This window comes from Dermacentor variabilis, chromosome 4 (assembly GCF_050947875.1).
Source record: "Dermacentor variabilis isolate Ectoservices chromosome 4, ASM5094787v1, whole genome shotgun sequence".
Classification (NCBI taxonomy): Eukaryota; Metazoa; Arthropoda; class Arachnida; order Ixodida; family Ixodidae; genus Dermacentor; species Dermacentor variabilis.
Window position 1 is genome coordinate 14555340 of NC_134571.1, and position 14479 is coordinate 14569818.

General features: G+C 48.8%; 1 protein-coding gene across 3 annotated transcripts in view; it reads right to left on the minus strand.

Moving 5' to 3' along the window:
* Window positions 1–12724, minus strand: part of LOC142578698 (ketimine reductase mu-crystallin) — a 76568-nt gene extending 63844 nt beyond the window's left edge. The window contains exons 1-4 of one of the 3 annotated variants that reach the window (XM_075688188.1): window positions 12508–12724; window positions 8493–8555; window positions 7916–8017; window positions 1469–1661 (exon numbers count right to left, since the gene is read on the minus strand). In XM_075688188.1, the coding sequence (XP_075544303.1) occupies window positions 1469–1661; window positions 7916–8017; window positions 8493–8555; window positions 12508–12645 (496 nt within the window). In that variant the 5' untranslated portion in view covers window positions 12646–12724. Of the gene's footprint in view, window positions 1–1468; window positions 1662–7915; window positions 8018–8492; window positions 8556–9298; window positions 9772–12507 lie in introns of those variants that run through there. The other 2 variants (XM_075688189.1, XM_075688190.1) reach the window with 2 other exon arrangements.
* Window positions 12725–14479: the final 1755 nt, after the last annotated feature.

The window sequence follows — 14479 nt, forward strand, 5'->3', positions numbered from 1 at the left end:
CACCCTTGACGAAATAACGGAGTGAAAAAGCGGAGTCGTTTGAATCACTTTATTCACAGACCGGAGTTTATTAGTGTTGTGGGGATTGCGTTCGTCCATTTCGTTGCGGCGCCATATATTGCAGCACGTTTTGGGCATATATTGGCGCCGCATCGCGGCGAGGTCGCCTTCGAACTTGGCGCGCGCGGGCCATCGCTTTCCCTCTCTCTTTCTCCTCCGAGGACGCCGTACAGCAGCGGGACTGGGGTGCCATTCATGACCGTAAAACACTGCTGTCCGCCCCCAAACGGATTAGGGGCTCACCCGATTGGTCTGTTCTCGAGGTCACCCTTTTTGTTGGCCGGCCTTGCCGAACCTCCTCGACCCGAAGTGAATCACGGCCGGTCCGGACGCGCGCGCTGGCCGTGGACGGATGCACACCTATTGCCTACCCACGCTGCATTGCAGACCGTTGCCCTGGCTGTGGCAGCTCGCCCACAGTCTTCCACGTCACGAATGAGTGCACTGCAAACCTCTTTCCTCCCTTGCCAACTCTCCTGTACCCTCTATACACAACACAGAGCCGTGGGACGATGCCCTCCGCGACGGACCTCCCGAGTAAAGCCCCTCCATACTCGCGGCGGCGCGTGGATGGAGGGGGCTTTACTCCCGAGGTCCTCCGAGCTGTGATACAACGGGCTCGACAAATCGCCGGAATTATCTTAGGGACCCTGGACTGAGGGTTCCTCCCACACTGCTCTCACCGTTCAAATCTTAATAATAAAGATGTTTTACTTTCTCTCGCTGCTCCGGTTCTGGCGGCTACGACAAAGAGACGCCGCTCACTTCACGTGCGCAGTCGTATACTGCACTGGGTCGCCCTCGGAGGCTATACCGAGCTGAAGAACTGGTGTTCTGGTAGCACCTTTGTTGGAAGACTCGGGCGCGCGCAACACACGCGGCTGAGCCGATCGTCCCCCTGAGGGGCTCGAATCCGCGGACCCGCGCGGTGGTCTAAGTGACACCCGGTCGGGCACGGCTAGACGGAGACCACAGTGAAAAACTCCGTTCCGTGAAATGTAGTAAAGATGGAATGGGGAAAAAAGGAAATGGCACGGCATGGTGAGTACAAACTGAAGCGTATACTCAAGCATGCAGCGGTAACAAAAAAGCACAAAGAAAAGGTTATGCATGTGGTGGAAACATCAAAATTCTCAAGTGAATGCGGGGACACGTAACGGCAAAAGCAAATCGTGATAGCGATTTGAAACGGAAAAGAAAAACGAGGAGAAACAAGAAAAACGATATAACTGCATAAGAAAGGTGCGATGCTGTGAATTACTGATGTTCGGGGTGTTAATGTCGGGAATAATAAGTGTAGTGAGGTTACATGACAGCTGGAGTGCAACCTTCTGGCGACCGTGCTTAGTTCGTCCTTAATGGTTATTACAGTCCACGAACAAATGGCGAGTTGACGATGTGCGCGTACCGTTGACGTGCGCGCCCGTTTTGAGCCACTCGGACTGCAGGATGGGCGTGGGCGATGCTGTGGCCGTCACGACCACGTCGGCGTTGTGAACGGCGTCCTTGGGCGAGGACATGTACTGGAGCTTGAGACCGCACTTGGCCAGATCGTGCACCAGGGACATGGCCGAGTGCTCGCGGTGGTTCCACACGCGGATCTGCGCGGCACACGCGCACGTGCCTGTCAGGCTCGTTTGCATGAAAGTGAGCGCGAGCATTCAACTAGTGCGTGCGCGACTGCGTGGTCACTTCGACTCGTCTCCGCCAGGCGGACAGATATACCCCTGGGAAATGCAACGTCCAGGTGAGACAACAGGTCGCGTGAACAGAGGCCAACCATTAAAGGCTGCGAAGGAAAAGAACAGCTCCCACAAGCACTGGTGCAGACTTGGAAGTCTGCGACAGTTCTTGTTAGACGCGGCTTCCCCCTGCTTCCGCATTTCTGCGCGCGACCTTGTTCAATATCTCACGCCCACCGAGTCTCGACCCGCTGTCCTGGATAACTTCCGTTGCGGACCTGGCCACTGCGATTCTGGTTCTCGTGCGTTCGTTCGGAACGCTACACCAAGTGACCTCCGCTTATGCACTTCCGAAAAAACATCAGTGGCGATTTAGCGGCAAATGCACCTCACAATGACACTATATAAGGACAGCATAGGGGAAATTATGTGCAGTTTTAATTGAATTATAGAAATGATGAATAAATGGAAGTGAAAGTGAACGAAAAAATAACTGGCCACAGGTGGAATACGATACCATGTCTTCGTATTACGCGTGCAATACTTACCGCGCCGCGGTGTTCACATTAAACCGAGGGGCCAAAAATCGGAACCTCCGGTTTTCTTTCTTCTCGTTCATTACATAGCGAGGGTCTCGAATACGGCAGCTTTGTTGCCGTCAGGTAGCATGTGTGATTTTAGTGACCGGTTGCCTTCACCCAAAATGTTCGCGTAGATTAGCAGTAGAAAAGGATGTTCCACATCCGCCAACAAGGTTTGTGAGTGGTGGCGCTGGCTAACACTCCCAGGGTCAGTTCTAGTATAAACATAAATGCCCCAGAAAGTGAATGGGAAAACGGCGCCGCGGTAGCTCCATGGGTAAGAGCATGGCACGCGTAATGCAAACACGTGGGCTCGTGCCCCACCTGCGCCCAGCTGTTTTTTTTTTTCATGCACTTTCATTTCCATATATTTAACGTTAATTCATTCGAGAACTGCAGATAATTTCCGCTACGTTGTCCTTGGTGCCATTGTTTGTTGGCTTCTTATGATAAAATTAATAAAAATCGGGCCCCTCGGTTTCCTTTCTTCTCGTTCATTATACATGTACACGGTGTTTCAGCGAATTAACACTTTCAACAAGTTTTTAAAATTGCCTGTGTCAAATAGCACAGTTTTAATCAATGAGCTGGTTCACTCGAAGAGGCTGACAATAAAAAAAATTATGCAGTTTTACGTGCCAAAACCACGATTTGATTACGAGGCACGCCGTAGTGGGTGACTCCGGAAATTTGAACAACCTGAACACCTAAATCAAAGTACACGGGTGTTTCCGCCTTTCTCCCCCATCGAAATGCGGCCGCGATGGTCAGGATTCCTGCGACGTCGTGCTTAGCAGCCCAACACTATAGCCACTAAGCAACCGCGGCGGGTAGGCGGACACTACTTGTACAAACAATTTAAATGCATAATCGACAAATTAACAAAAATTTACTAATTACGTTTTTAACTAATTACCTTATAGCACGTATTGCAATTTACAAATTCTAGCCGGGGATTTTGCAAGGAGAATTGGAACAAATTCTCTGGATGACATCAGTTTCGATATAATAATATCCGAACTTTACGGAGAAATGCATTGGCGTCCCAGTTACTTTTGTGCTTCAATGCATAAAACAATGTTTTGTTTAGAACGTAAGTGGAACGACAGTGCATTTTTACCGCAACTTTGACGGCTCATATCTCGTAAATGACGCCATCCACACAGTTAACTTCAAGTGGATATGCCTTCGAGTCTCACCCGGTAGAATTTCTAAATTTCAATAAGTGCTATAAAGTAATTAGTAAAAGGACTGACAACCAATTTGCAGAGCACCTTTTTCTTTCTTTAGTGCATTGGAAGGCTTACCGGTCGGAGTGCCTAATCATGAAGTGGCAACGCGGAGAACGCCGTGGAACATTTTTTATCAGAATTTTGCGATCTGCAGTGAAGATGTAGTCGTTCCTTGGACGCATGCTCATAACGGTGATAGGTGAGCGCGATAGCGACTAGCGCCGGCATCCGCGGGAGGCAGGCGACGAGTGCGGCCGCGCATAGCTGCGAGAAAGTATTATTTCATTTATCAAGTCGATGTTCCGGCGATTCATCTTTTTCCGAAGTGCTAAGTAATTATGCGGTAATAGCTACGTGTTTTCATCGTTTCCTGTCCAATTGCTTTGGTATTTAAACAGTCAAAACGAAACCAATCGTATCTAAAGCGAAACGACGCTTTTACACGTCATACCCAGTTCAGCATGTTGCGTAGCCACGCTTGCGCGTTTGATTTCAGAAGCACAGAATAAAGCGGGAGTGTCTAATAATATATTAAGCAATAGTTACGCTGAACAGTCGACCTACGTAAAGTAATCTCATAGAATACACCCGAAGTACCAAGATTTAATTCACCGCGAGGCCTTGCCACTTACTGGTTTTTGAGACTTTCTTTGCCAATTTAAAATCATAATTCATACTTAAATCGCGAACAGCGTGCTGGATTCTGTCGCTATAAATCATGGTAATTTAATTTCCATCAACGTCTCACAATACATTCTGACCAGTTGTCAGTCCCTTCGAAAACTTTCTGATAATTAAGGATTTTTTGTTAATTATTCAATTATGTGTTTTCATTCTTTTGTGCATATCCGCATCTCTTTGAGTAGATAAGCTCAGGGACAAGAATTGTGCTACCTGCCATCCACAATTAAAAAAATAATTGAAAGTGTTCGCTGAAACATTATATATATATATTGAAATGGGGTTTATTGGAGCTCGTTCGAGGGATATATCTCGATCGCAAGTAGCTCTTGATCACGAGTCCTAGCCCGTCGCATCAGCAGCCCGAGCTTGGGTCTCGCGCCGCAGCGGTGGCAGCCCGAACAGCGCCACATGCATATTACCCACCGTACAATTGCCCCAGCGGCGAAGAAGAGCCATCCTGGCGACCTAAGGTGATGACACGATAAGGGGGTCGTGGTACGGCTTCAGGCGGCTGACGTGAACGGTCTCGCGGCCGCGGCGGCGTTTGTCCGAAGATGGTGTCACCGGTTCGACGACATAATTCACAGGCGATGTACACTCGACGATCCAGTGCTGACCCTGATATTTCGGAGCAAGCTTTGGGCTAAGGCCTGGACCTTGGAAGGGCAGCCGAAGCCAGACGTGAGAGTCCACGGCGAAGGACTGTGTGGGCTGATCGTTGTCATGGCGATCTTTGTGGATTCCTTGGGTATCCGACGTGAATGAGCGAGCCAGTTGGCGGCACTCTTCAGCATGGCGAGCAACTTCGGAAAGAGGAGTGAATTCAGAGGCATCCAGATGATATGGTAGTACGGCGTCGAGGATAGTGGATGGTTCACATCCATAAAGAAGGAAAAATGGTGAGAAGCCTGTGGTAGCCTGAACGGCGGTATTATATGCGTACGTCACAAAAGGGAGGACATCGTCCCAATTGGAATGATCAGACGCAACATACATGGTGGGCATGTCACCAAGAGTGCGGTTGAATCGTTCCGTTAGGCCGTTAGTCTGTGGGTGATACGCCGTAGTGGTGCGGTGAATAGCGCGGCACGCGGCGAGTAGCTCATTAATAACTTCGGACAAGAAGACACGGCCTCGGTCGCTGAGCAGTTCTCGCGGTGCGCCGCGCCGTAAGATGAAAAGCCGTAACATGAATGCAGCGACGTCGCGAGCAGCAGCCGATGCAAGTGCAGCAGTTTCGGCCTATCTTGTGAGGTGGTCTACTGCGACAATTATCCAACGATTTCCGTTAGCAGTGCATGGAAGAGGCCCATAAAGGTCAATGCCAACCCGATCAAAAGGACGTGCAGGACACGGTAAAGGTTGCAGAGGGCCTGTCGTATGAGGAGAGGTCTTGCGTCGCTGACAGGCTGCACATGACCGAATATATTTGCGGACATAAGAATACATGCTGCGCCAGTAGTACCACCGGCGGAGCCGCTCGTAGGGTTTTCAGGACGCCAGCATGAGCTTGTTGTGGGTCGGCGTGGAAATGCGTGTATATGTCGGAACGCAAGTGGCGAGGGATGACTAGCAGCCATTTGCGACCATCTGGCTGATAGTTTCGGCGGTACAAGATGGCGTCCCGTAGCACGAAGTGGGTGGCTTGGCGACAAAGGGCTCGAGGGCATGTAAACGTTGAAGAACTGCTAAGAATGTCAATGAGAGACACAATCCATGGATCTTTTCTCTGTTCAGACGGCATGTCAGTAACAGCAAGCGTAGCAACCGGGCCCTCTATGGATGAGGGTGGCGTTTCGTCGGATCGAATGGGCGATCGGGAGAGCGTATCTGCATCAGAATGTTGACGCCCGGATCGATAGATGACGCGAATGTCAAATTCTTGGAGCCGAAGAGCTCAACGTCCAAGACGCCCCGACGGGTCTCTCAGTGACGCAAGCCAGCAGAGCGCGTGGTTGTTTGTCACAAGGTCGAACGGACAGCCATACAAGTAAGGGCGAAATTTGTTTAAGGCCCAAACTATAGCCAAACATTCTTTTTTTGTGACAGAATAATTGGTTTCTGCCTTCGCGAGGGCACGACTCGCATGTGCAACCACATATTCCGGAAAGCCAGGCTTCCGTTGTGCAAGGACGGCTCCAAGACCAACGCCCCTGGGGTCCGTATGAACTTCGGTCGGTGCACTGGGGTCGCAGTGGCGTAAAACAGGCAGTGAGGTAAGCAGACGAAGAAAAGTGGTGAAGGCTTGGTCACATGCACGGGGATCGATACCCCGCACCTCCACCAAATGAGATGGGGCGAAGCCGGAACTATATTTGCATCAAAGTACTACCGACTGTCGCACGGAACGAGCAAACGACTAAATTTTGATACGTGCAAGGATAAGAACCTACTGCGAGACCTCCAGAAATATTTTATGCCGCTCTTTACAGTAAAACACATCGACTTCAATTAATAAAGCACGCGTCACGCCAATTTCGGCGCATGTTTGCTGTCCTCATACCGGAAACACCAGGGAGACGTCGCTGAATGTCGTTGCTCGCTCGCGTACGACTTATATAGCGACGAGCGAACGCGACAGCCATGCATCTCTGTCAAGGCTGGGCAACGATACTTTGCAAATGTATCATGATACGATACAAGATACTCGGATAACAAGTATTTGAGACACGGATTCAAGATACTACCGCAATTATTATATCCGCTACGATACTTTCCATTTGTATCTTAAAATACTTCGATACATTCGCATTTTTTAAAAAAAATATGTCTATATATATAGTGTAGCAGGCGTGTATGCACAACAATATTCATTCCGAAACAAGTTATTGGAGCTGCTTTAGCTGACTAACATGAACGATCTTTACATACTTGATCGGAGTCGCTGCTCTGCTTGTCGATCAGCTGGCGGGTCGTCATCTAATTACAAGAACGTCAATAAGAAGCCTCTGCCCGATGGCGCGAATACCGCTGTCCAGTTGTACCTTGTCCGTAAGCGTATTACCGTTTACGCAATACCGGATCACCGGACAGGTGTAGAGCAGCAACAACGCTATGTAGCGACATTTTTTATGACGCACCGCGTGTACAGAGAGCATATAAAGCTGCAATGACCTTTCATACGCTACTTATATGTTGACGTGAAGCGTTCGTTAGCGACATATTCATTTATTCAGGTGGCCTAGTGGCAGCAGTATCAGCTTGAGAAGCGGAGTTCAGCCAACGTTTATAGTTTCGCACGGCGATCTTGCGATAGCTGTGTTGTAGCTTAAGATACACGATACATCCTTTCATGTATATGAAATACAGATACTGATACAAGTCTTGCCAGACATATCATGATACAGATACAAGATACCCAAAGGGTATCATAGATAGTACTCAACACACACGTGTCTTCGATACTGCCCAGCACTGATCTCCATCGCGTCGCTTGTCGCCGTCGCGCTCAAGATCGCTTTCATGCGGTGTATACTTCACACTCCTATAATGCTAACGCATTAAAAGGAACGCTCTCTACGGGGCCGTCGTTTTGACTTATGGAAAGTCATCCAAACGATGTCTGAATCTGTTATTGACACACACAGTGAAAGTACGCATAAATATATAATTGGAACAGCTAGTAGCCTAGATGGATGTCATCAATCGACACTGACAAAGCGTGCGGCGCACCCACCTCGTCGAACTTGAACACCTTGGACAGCACGACGATGTGACTCTTCGCCTGCGTCCCGGCACCCATCACGGCGAGGATTTTCGGTTTCTCGTTGGCCAGGTACTGGGTACAGTATGCGCAGTCAAGTGTAATTATCAGCCTGATGGGACTCTTCTCTGCTGCAGACTATGCAGAGCTATACAGCAAAATGATACAGGCGAGAGCCTGACAGACGATTTCTGCGAGGATGCTGTCCTTCCTTAAGGACGCCGCATAAGCTGCTGTCCTATCTGGGCGTCTATGATGGCGGTAGGCATCGAGAGAACAAACGTTAACTGATGGGAGAGAAGTTATGGACTAAAAGGCAAATGGTTACACTACAGAACACCTACAACCAAATATGGACTATAAAGTAACAGTGTGCTGCTGGTCCCTTGTATACTATCACAGCGTTTCTTCAGTGGAAAAGCATTAGCAAAAAATATCACATGCACACATGTCCACGCGTCGACTTGCGTCGTGGGAAATCATTTCCATTATGGCGACCATGTTGTCCATACTGCTCTGCCAAAAAAGCGAAAGTCGCGGTTCGTCTCACCTTTGTGGCCACTGCGGATGCTGCTGCGGTGCGGTACGCAGTTATCTCCTTCGCATCCATTACCTAGAACAAAAAATAAAAGAAATAGAAAATAAAGCAATGTGTGTAATGCCGGGGAAGAATGTGCAGGCTTAAAGGACCGCTTATGGCACGAATTATTTTTAATAATCAAAATGTTTAGAAACCATCGACGATGATTGTCAATGTAAGTGGATAACCGAACGCTTATATATGGAGAACTATTCGTTTTATTAAATACGCTTGAAGGTGTATATTATCACGTAGTAGTGACGATGAAAAACACAGCAGCTAAACTGTGTATAACCTAACTTTTTATTGGGCGAACCTGTGCCCACAAAAGCAAATTACTCAAAACAATTAACTACAGCGGCGAACACAGTCGGCTATCTGCGGATCATGCGCGTCGGCTTTTATAAATCACTTGTTGAAGATTGCAGTGTAATAACTGGTACCAGCATGGCTTCCAGAAACTACTACACAATTCGTGTTGCGCACGCAATCTGATTATACAAGTTTCGGCGAGGACATACACAACAGATAGACTGAACGATAACATTAGCGTAAGTTCTAAATCATGCAGGCGCGTCTTTGCGCTGAGCGATAACGTATAAAGTTGTTAGCGGGCGAAATGCGGTCCCCGAGAAACGGATAAAAAAATATGCAGATCCCACGCACTGTGGGAATCGATGTAAGCGAAGCTTTGTCTGCTGTTTGCGTTCATTGGCGTTATCTGGCGGTGATATATTGACGGCATACGACAGCCGTGGCGAGATGTGAAATGTTACCTTGCCTGCTCCGCTTGGGTTTGTTGTTTTGCTCCGCTCGACGCTTTATGCGAGCCTCCTTCTCGTCGGCACTAAGGGCGCGCTTCGGCGCCATTCTGGGTTGTAGCGTCGTAGCTCACAAAACTGCCTCTCGCTCTCTCTGTATTTCCTCGCAAGCATTCTCCCCACCTCCTCCCTCTACTGTCGTTGCTGTTGCGGATGAGCACGGAGACAAGCGCGGCAACTCTTGCACAACATTTGAGAGGGGTCACACCTAGTTAGGCGTCCAGAGGGCATTGCATGCGCAGATGCGATGCGGCGTAAATCCTGACACGAGCTTCTCGGGTCGCTTCTCCTTCGTGCCACACCACTGTCACGTCCTAACGCGATAGCGCTAAGGACCCCACGTCGCAGAGAATCCGGTGTCGCGGGCGTCGCTTGGCGAATAATCATTCTGAACCACAACCACACAGGCCCTCCACGTGGCGCATATCTTGTCTTACATTCTTAATAATGTTATTCCTCAGAATTCCGAGAATGACAGCTCATAAACAAATGTCATGAAACAAAACACCGACAGCGCATGCCTTTTATGTTTTTGTGACATGGCCACGCCTCGACCACGTTCCGACGCGGCCGGCGTTGATGGCGTGCGTCTCAACTACGTCCTGACGTGGCCGCGGCGTTAGTGGCGTGGCGGACAGCAGCAGCCGCAGCAGCCCACAGCGGCAGCAGCAGTGGGAAAGTCGAAGGAAGGGGCAAATAAAGCTTCGCTTTAATAAGTACACGTGTCAATATTTGTTTCAGTGAGGACATTTAGTTGTCGGTCGATTCATGGGGTTTACCGTCCCAAAGCAACGATGGGGCTATGGTATAAGTGGCTCGAGGGTTCCGGATTAATTTCGACCACCTGTTTAACATGCACCAAAATCCAAGTGGACGAGCGTTTTATTTATACACGCGTTTTATACACGCGAGTGTAGGCGCAGAACTGCAGCTTTGCTACGCATGTGCGCACGGCTGCGCGTGCACGTCTGGCTTCGTGCAACTCCCTGTCTCTACATGTAATTACGTATGTTTCGAAGTATACAAACGTACACAAGCAGCATGACTAGGCACAGCATTAATTTGATTCTGCTGGCACTTTCTCGCATAGTGGTGCTTCAGTTATGCACATACCGAGAAGTAGTCAAGAGTTCGACGAAAGTTCGTCTGGTCAGGTAACATGATGATGAAGAAAGCTTTTAGTGTGATCAAGGAACCCGTACGGGTCCCGAAACGTCTCTGTGTGTTCTTTCACCTTGACTTGGTCAGTGGCCGTAATTTCTTCATCATACCGAGAAGCTAACCTGTGGCCGAAAAAGCTGTTTTCAACGCACAATTCCAAACTTCGCATAAGTTTATAGAACTGGGCAAATTTGAACGCGCAATATCAAAACATATATGTACCGACAGTGAATCACAGGCGTCTAAACAAGTGCATATAAACTGTGAGCCCAAAAGTTAAATTCCAAGGTTGTTACGTGCCAAAACCACGATATGATTATGCGGTACGCCGCTCCGGATTAATTTTGGCCAGCTGTAGTTCTGTAACGTGCGTTCACTGCACGGTATAACGCGAGCGCTTTTGCGTCCCGTCGGAATGCGGGATGGAACCCGCGACCGTGAGATGCAGCGGCGCAACGCCGCACACAGCCGCGGCCGGTGACAGCGTTGCGCGGTATGTATGCGAAACGCGGACTTTCATCCTCCTGTGAATCTCTCAAGCAGTGTGGCGTGTGAGAACCCACGAGGCAGCAGAAAGAACGGCGCCACTCTTCGATACGTGTGGCTGAAATCAACATTGCAACTGTATACAAATGAGAAATGACACACAAGTTGTACGTTCTATAGCGGATAAGTAATAAGGATCTTCAGTGACGCAATCTTTCGTTGCAGCTGAAACATTGCATGGTTCGTTTTCAATAAATTTGCAAGCTATGTTTAATTAAAGGGAAGCTGAAAGGTTTTCCAGAAAAAATGAGTGAACATGTGTACATAATGGTTTTCAACCTTCCGAATTCGAATATCGTATCGAAATTGAGCGAAAGAAAGCGCAAATATATTTTATTTCTACGAAAAGTGCAGCAGCGGACACGTCCAGCTCGCGCGTCTCGTTTCCGCCTGTGATTGGTCGGGCGCCTCGTGACGTCAACTCTAGTGACCGACCGCTGCCGCTACACATGAAGCGCGGTGCCAGGTAGTTTGGTGCTGTAATGGAAAATTAAGAAGTAATGGAAAATTCAGAGAGACTGCGTTTTTCTGAGGAGTTCGGCGTTACTCCCTACATGTACGAGCCGATTGCGAAGAGCCGGCCTCTCGAAGAAGCAAACGATGCTGGTGCGAGCAGTGCTTTCGACGCGAACGAAAGCGAAGTCTTGGGATCTCGTCGTGTTGGAAATGCTCTTTGGTGAGTATGTTTTTTGCAAAGCGATCTAGTGATCTCGCCGATCTTTCGCCGATCTAGTGAGCTCGTTTCCGGTCAAACAACTGTAGTGTTGTGTTCCTGCATGCCTCCTCGTGGAATGTAAGCGGGGATGCGATCGTCGGCATTTGTGCGCTGTCCAAAGCTGTCGGCAATCTACAAAGATGGTTTGAAATTTTTTCGCTTCACAGCAGCCTCCCACTTCGTTAAAAGCTTCTTGTCTTGTGGGAAGCAATGGAAGACAACATCGTCGCGGCAGCTGGTGCTCGTGCAACCTTAGGCTGCACAGAAAGCCGGCATGATCGGCCCACCACTTCAGTTGATGCTGCGCACGTTGACTACCACTCTACATACACGCAGACGTACCAACAAAGGAATGCAGGGTCGATCGAAGCAGATTACGATGGCACGCACGCAGAAACAAGCACGGTCAGGCACGGTCGCGCAGGCTGCGAAGGAACAAAACACTAGAGTTGACGTCACAACACCGCGGTTTCCGGTCTCCGCTCGCATCGTCAGCGTCAGCAGCAGCGCGCGGCATTCGACGGGGGGCGGAGCTACAGCGCAATTTTAACCGACGATTACGTCGCTCCTAATTGAAAAAAAAAAAAACCAAATTTTACCTACATGGTTTATAAGGTTCCCGCATCCGTATATGAGCGTCTTATTGAATTTGACAGGCTCTTCAGCTTCCCTTTAACAACACCAGAACAGTCGCGCTGTTACAGTTAAGCAGAGACCACACATACAGGTTGAAGCAACGTACGCACTTGACGGTGCCGGTGCCAGCGTGGAAGAGCAGTACCACGCCCTGAACAATAGGCAAGGCCGAGGTAGGATTGTCAGGGTAGAAGGTCACCACCCTCGTGGCCAGGGCATCGCCAGCTGCGCTGTACGCCGACATGGACACCAGTATCCTGTGAGCAGGGAGACGGGATTTTTTTACGCCTTTACCGTGCTCCACTCATCGCGACCAGCAGCGGCTAGCCGTGCGCACCAAGAAGCAAATCGCGAATAATAATTCGTCTCGAAATCCAAGTTTAAACTGCTCCTGCACAGTTCCAAACAGCGTCAAGGTGCCACAGCTAGGAACCGCACGTACATTTTTTAGCCGTGCAGTTATGGCAATTTTATGCCTCGCTACTAGCACTCACGGTTCGTTCATACAATAAAGAGGCTGATGTCTCCATTAAGCGCACCCATTACGGTCCCGGACGGGCACGACGTTTCTGCCGGGTTGAACGACGCCGCCGAAGGGCCCCAGGGACATGTTGCGAAAGCCTTGTTCGACGCTATTGACGAGCTCCAGTATGTTGCTCTCCAGGCACTGCTTCACTTGGCTCGCAGTATAATAGTGGAAAGGAAACATTTCTGGCTGCCACGACAACTGCCGGATTCCGGTGGTCGAGAGACTCAGTCTGGACGGTGCCCTCTAGCAGCGGTGATCAACGGTAAGTCATGGTAAGTTGTTGTTGCTGTTGATGGTGATGATGACCTTAATGTCTTTGGCACATACCTACTCACGGGATTGGCCAAAAGTCGGGCAGATTTTACATATGGGGGGGGGGGGGGGTGCTAAGCGAAAAACTTAGAAATCCATAGTTTTTATGAATGAATTAAAGCGAGTGAAATGCAAGATGATTTAGTAAACAGGCATTCTAACAGAACATAGAAAAAGAGAAATTATATATATATATATATATATATATATATATATATATATATATATATATATATATATATATATATATATATGAAAAAATGAGGGAACAATGAAATTATTAACACGATTAACAGTAAAATCGGTTAGTTTCAACAATGAATTTCTCTATGGCGATACGTACATACATACCTGTGTGAGTGTCCAAGCACAGAAGTTGCGAAAGACAGCAGCACCGGAGAGTTCAATGGCAGGCTGAGCTGGCACCAGGGGCGTAGCCAGGGGGAAAATTTTTTCGTGCTGTCATGCACCGCCGACCAAAACAACCCCCGGCGCCGGAAATCATTATAGATTTTGTCTAGAATGGTCATTTTCACGCTCTAAAAGACACTTTGGCGCGAACATTGCGAACTCGGGCTGGATTTCATGGCAACTCCCATACACATGGAGTCACATAACGCAAGGAGCCCCATCCGAGCACAAAGTTTCAAGAGCGTTTTGATGGCGAGAGGGCTCGTCGCGGCATCTCGCGGAGGCCGCGTATTCTACGGTGCACATGAATTTTAGTTTTGAAACTTTATGGGTATAAAGTTCTCAAAATTTTTATGCGAAAGGTGCGTTGACATTTCCAAAGTCGTGCTTTGGATTTTCAATTCCGCAACATTGTGGGTTTCATGTTCCTAGAAACACTTGACGTCAAAGGTGCAGTGACTTTTGTAAAGTCGGAAATAGGACCATACAACGAGACAAGCCAGATCAACATACTGTCAGACAAGTTGACAAAGCACGCAGCGATGTCAGATGATTCGAAGGGTCGTGGTGGTTCTTTTGTGCCCTTCATGCCACAGAAACGAATATCAACATTTCTGTCACCTGCGCCAACGTATCCACGTCAACTCACTAAAGCCAGCAAAGGTAACCACGTTCCTAGTTATTTTTTCTGCTTCACTTTTATTCGCGAGGGCACATTGAACATCTTCAGTTTTCTTGTTCTCGCTGCCCGCGGGCTGCCAGGGCGAATGCCAGCGCATGCGTTTTTCTCGTGTTGCCCGACCACCGCGCGGCGCGCTTTGGTGCG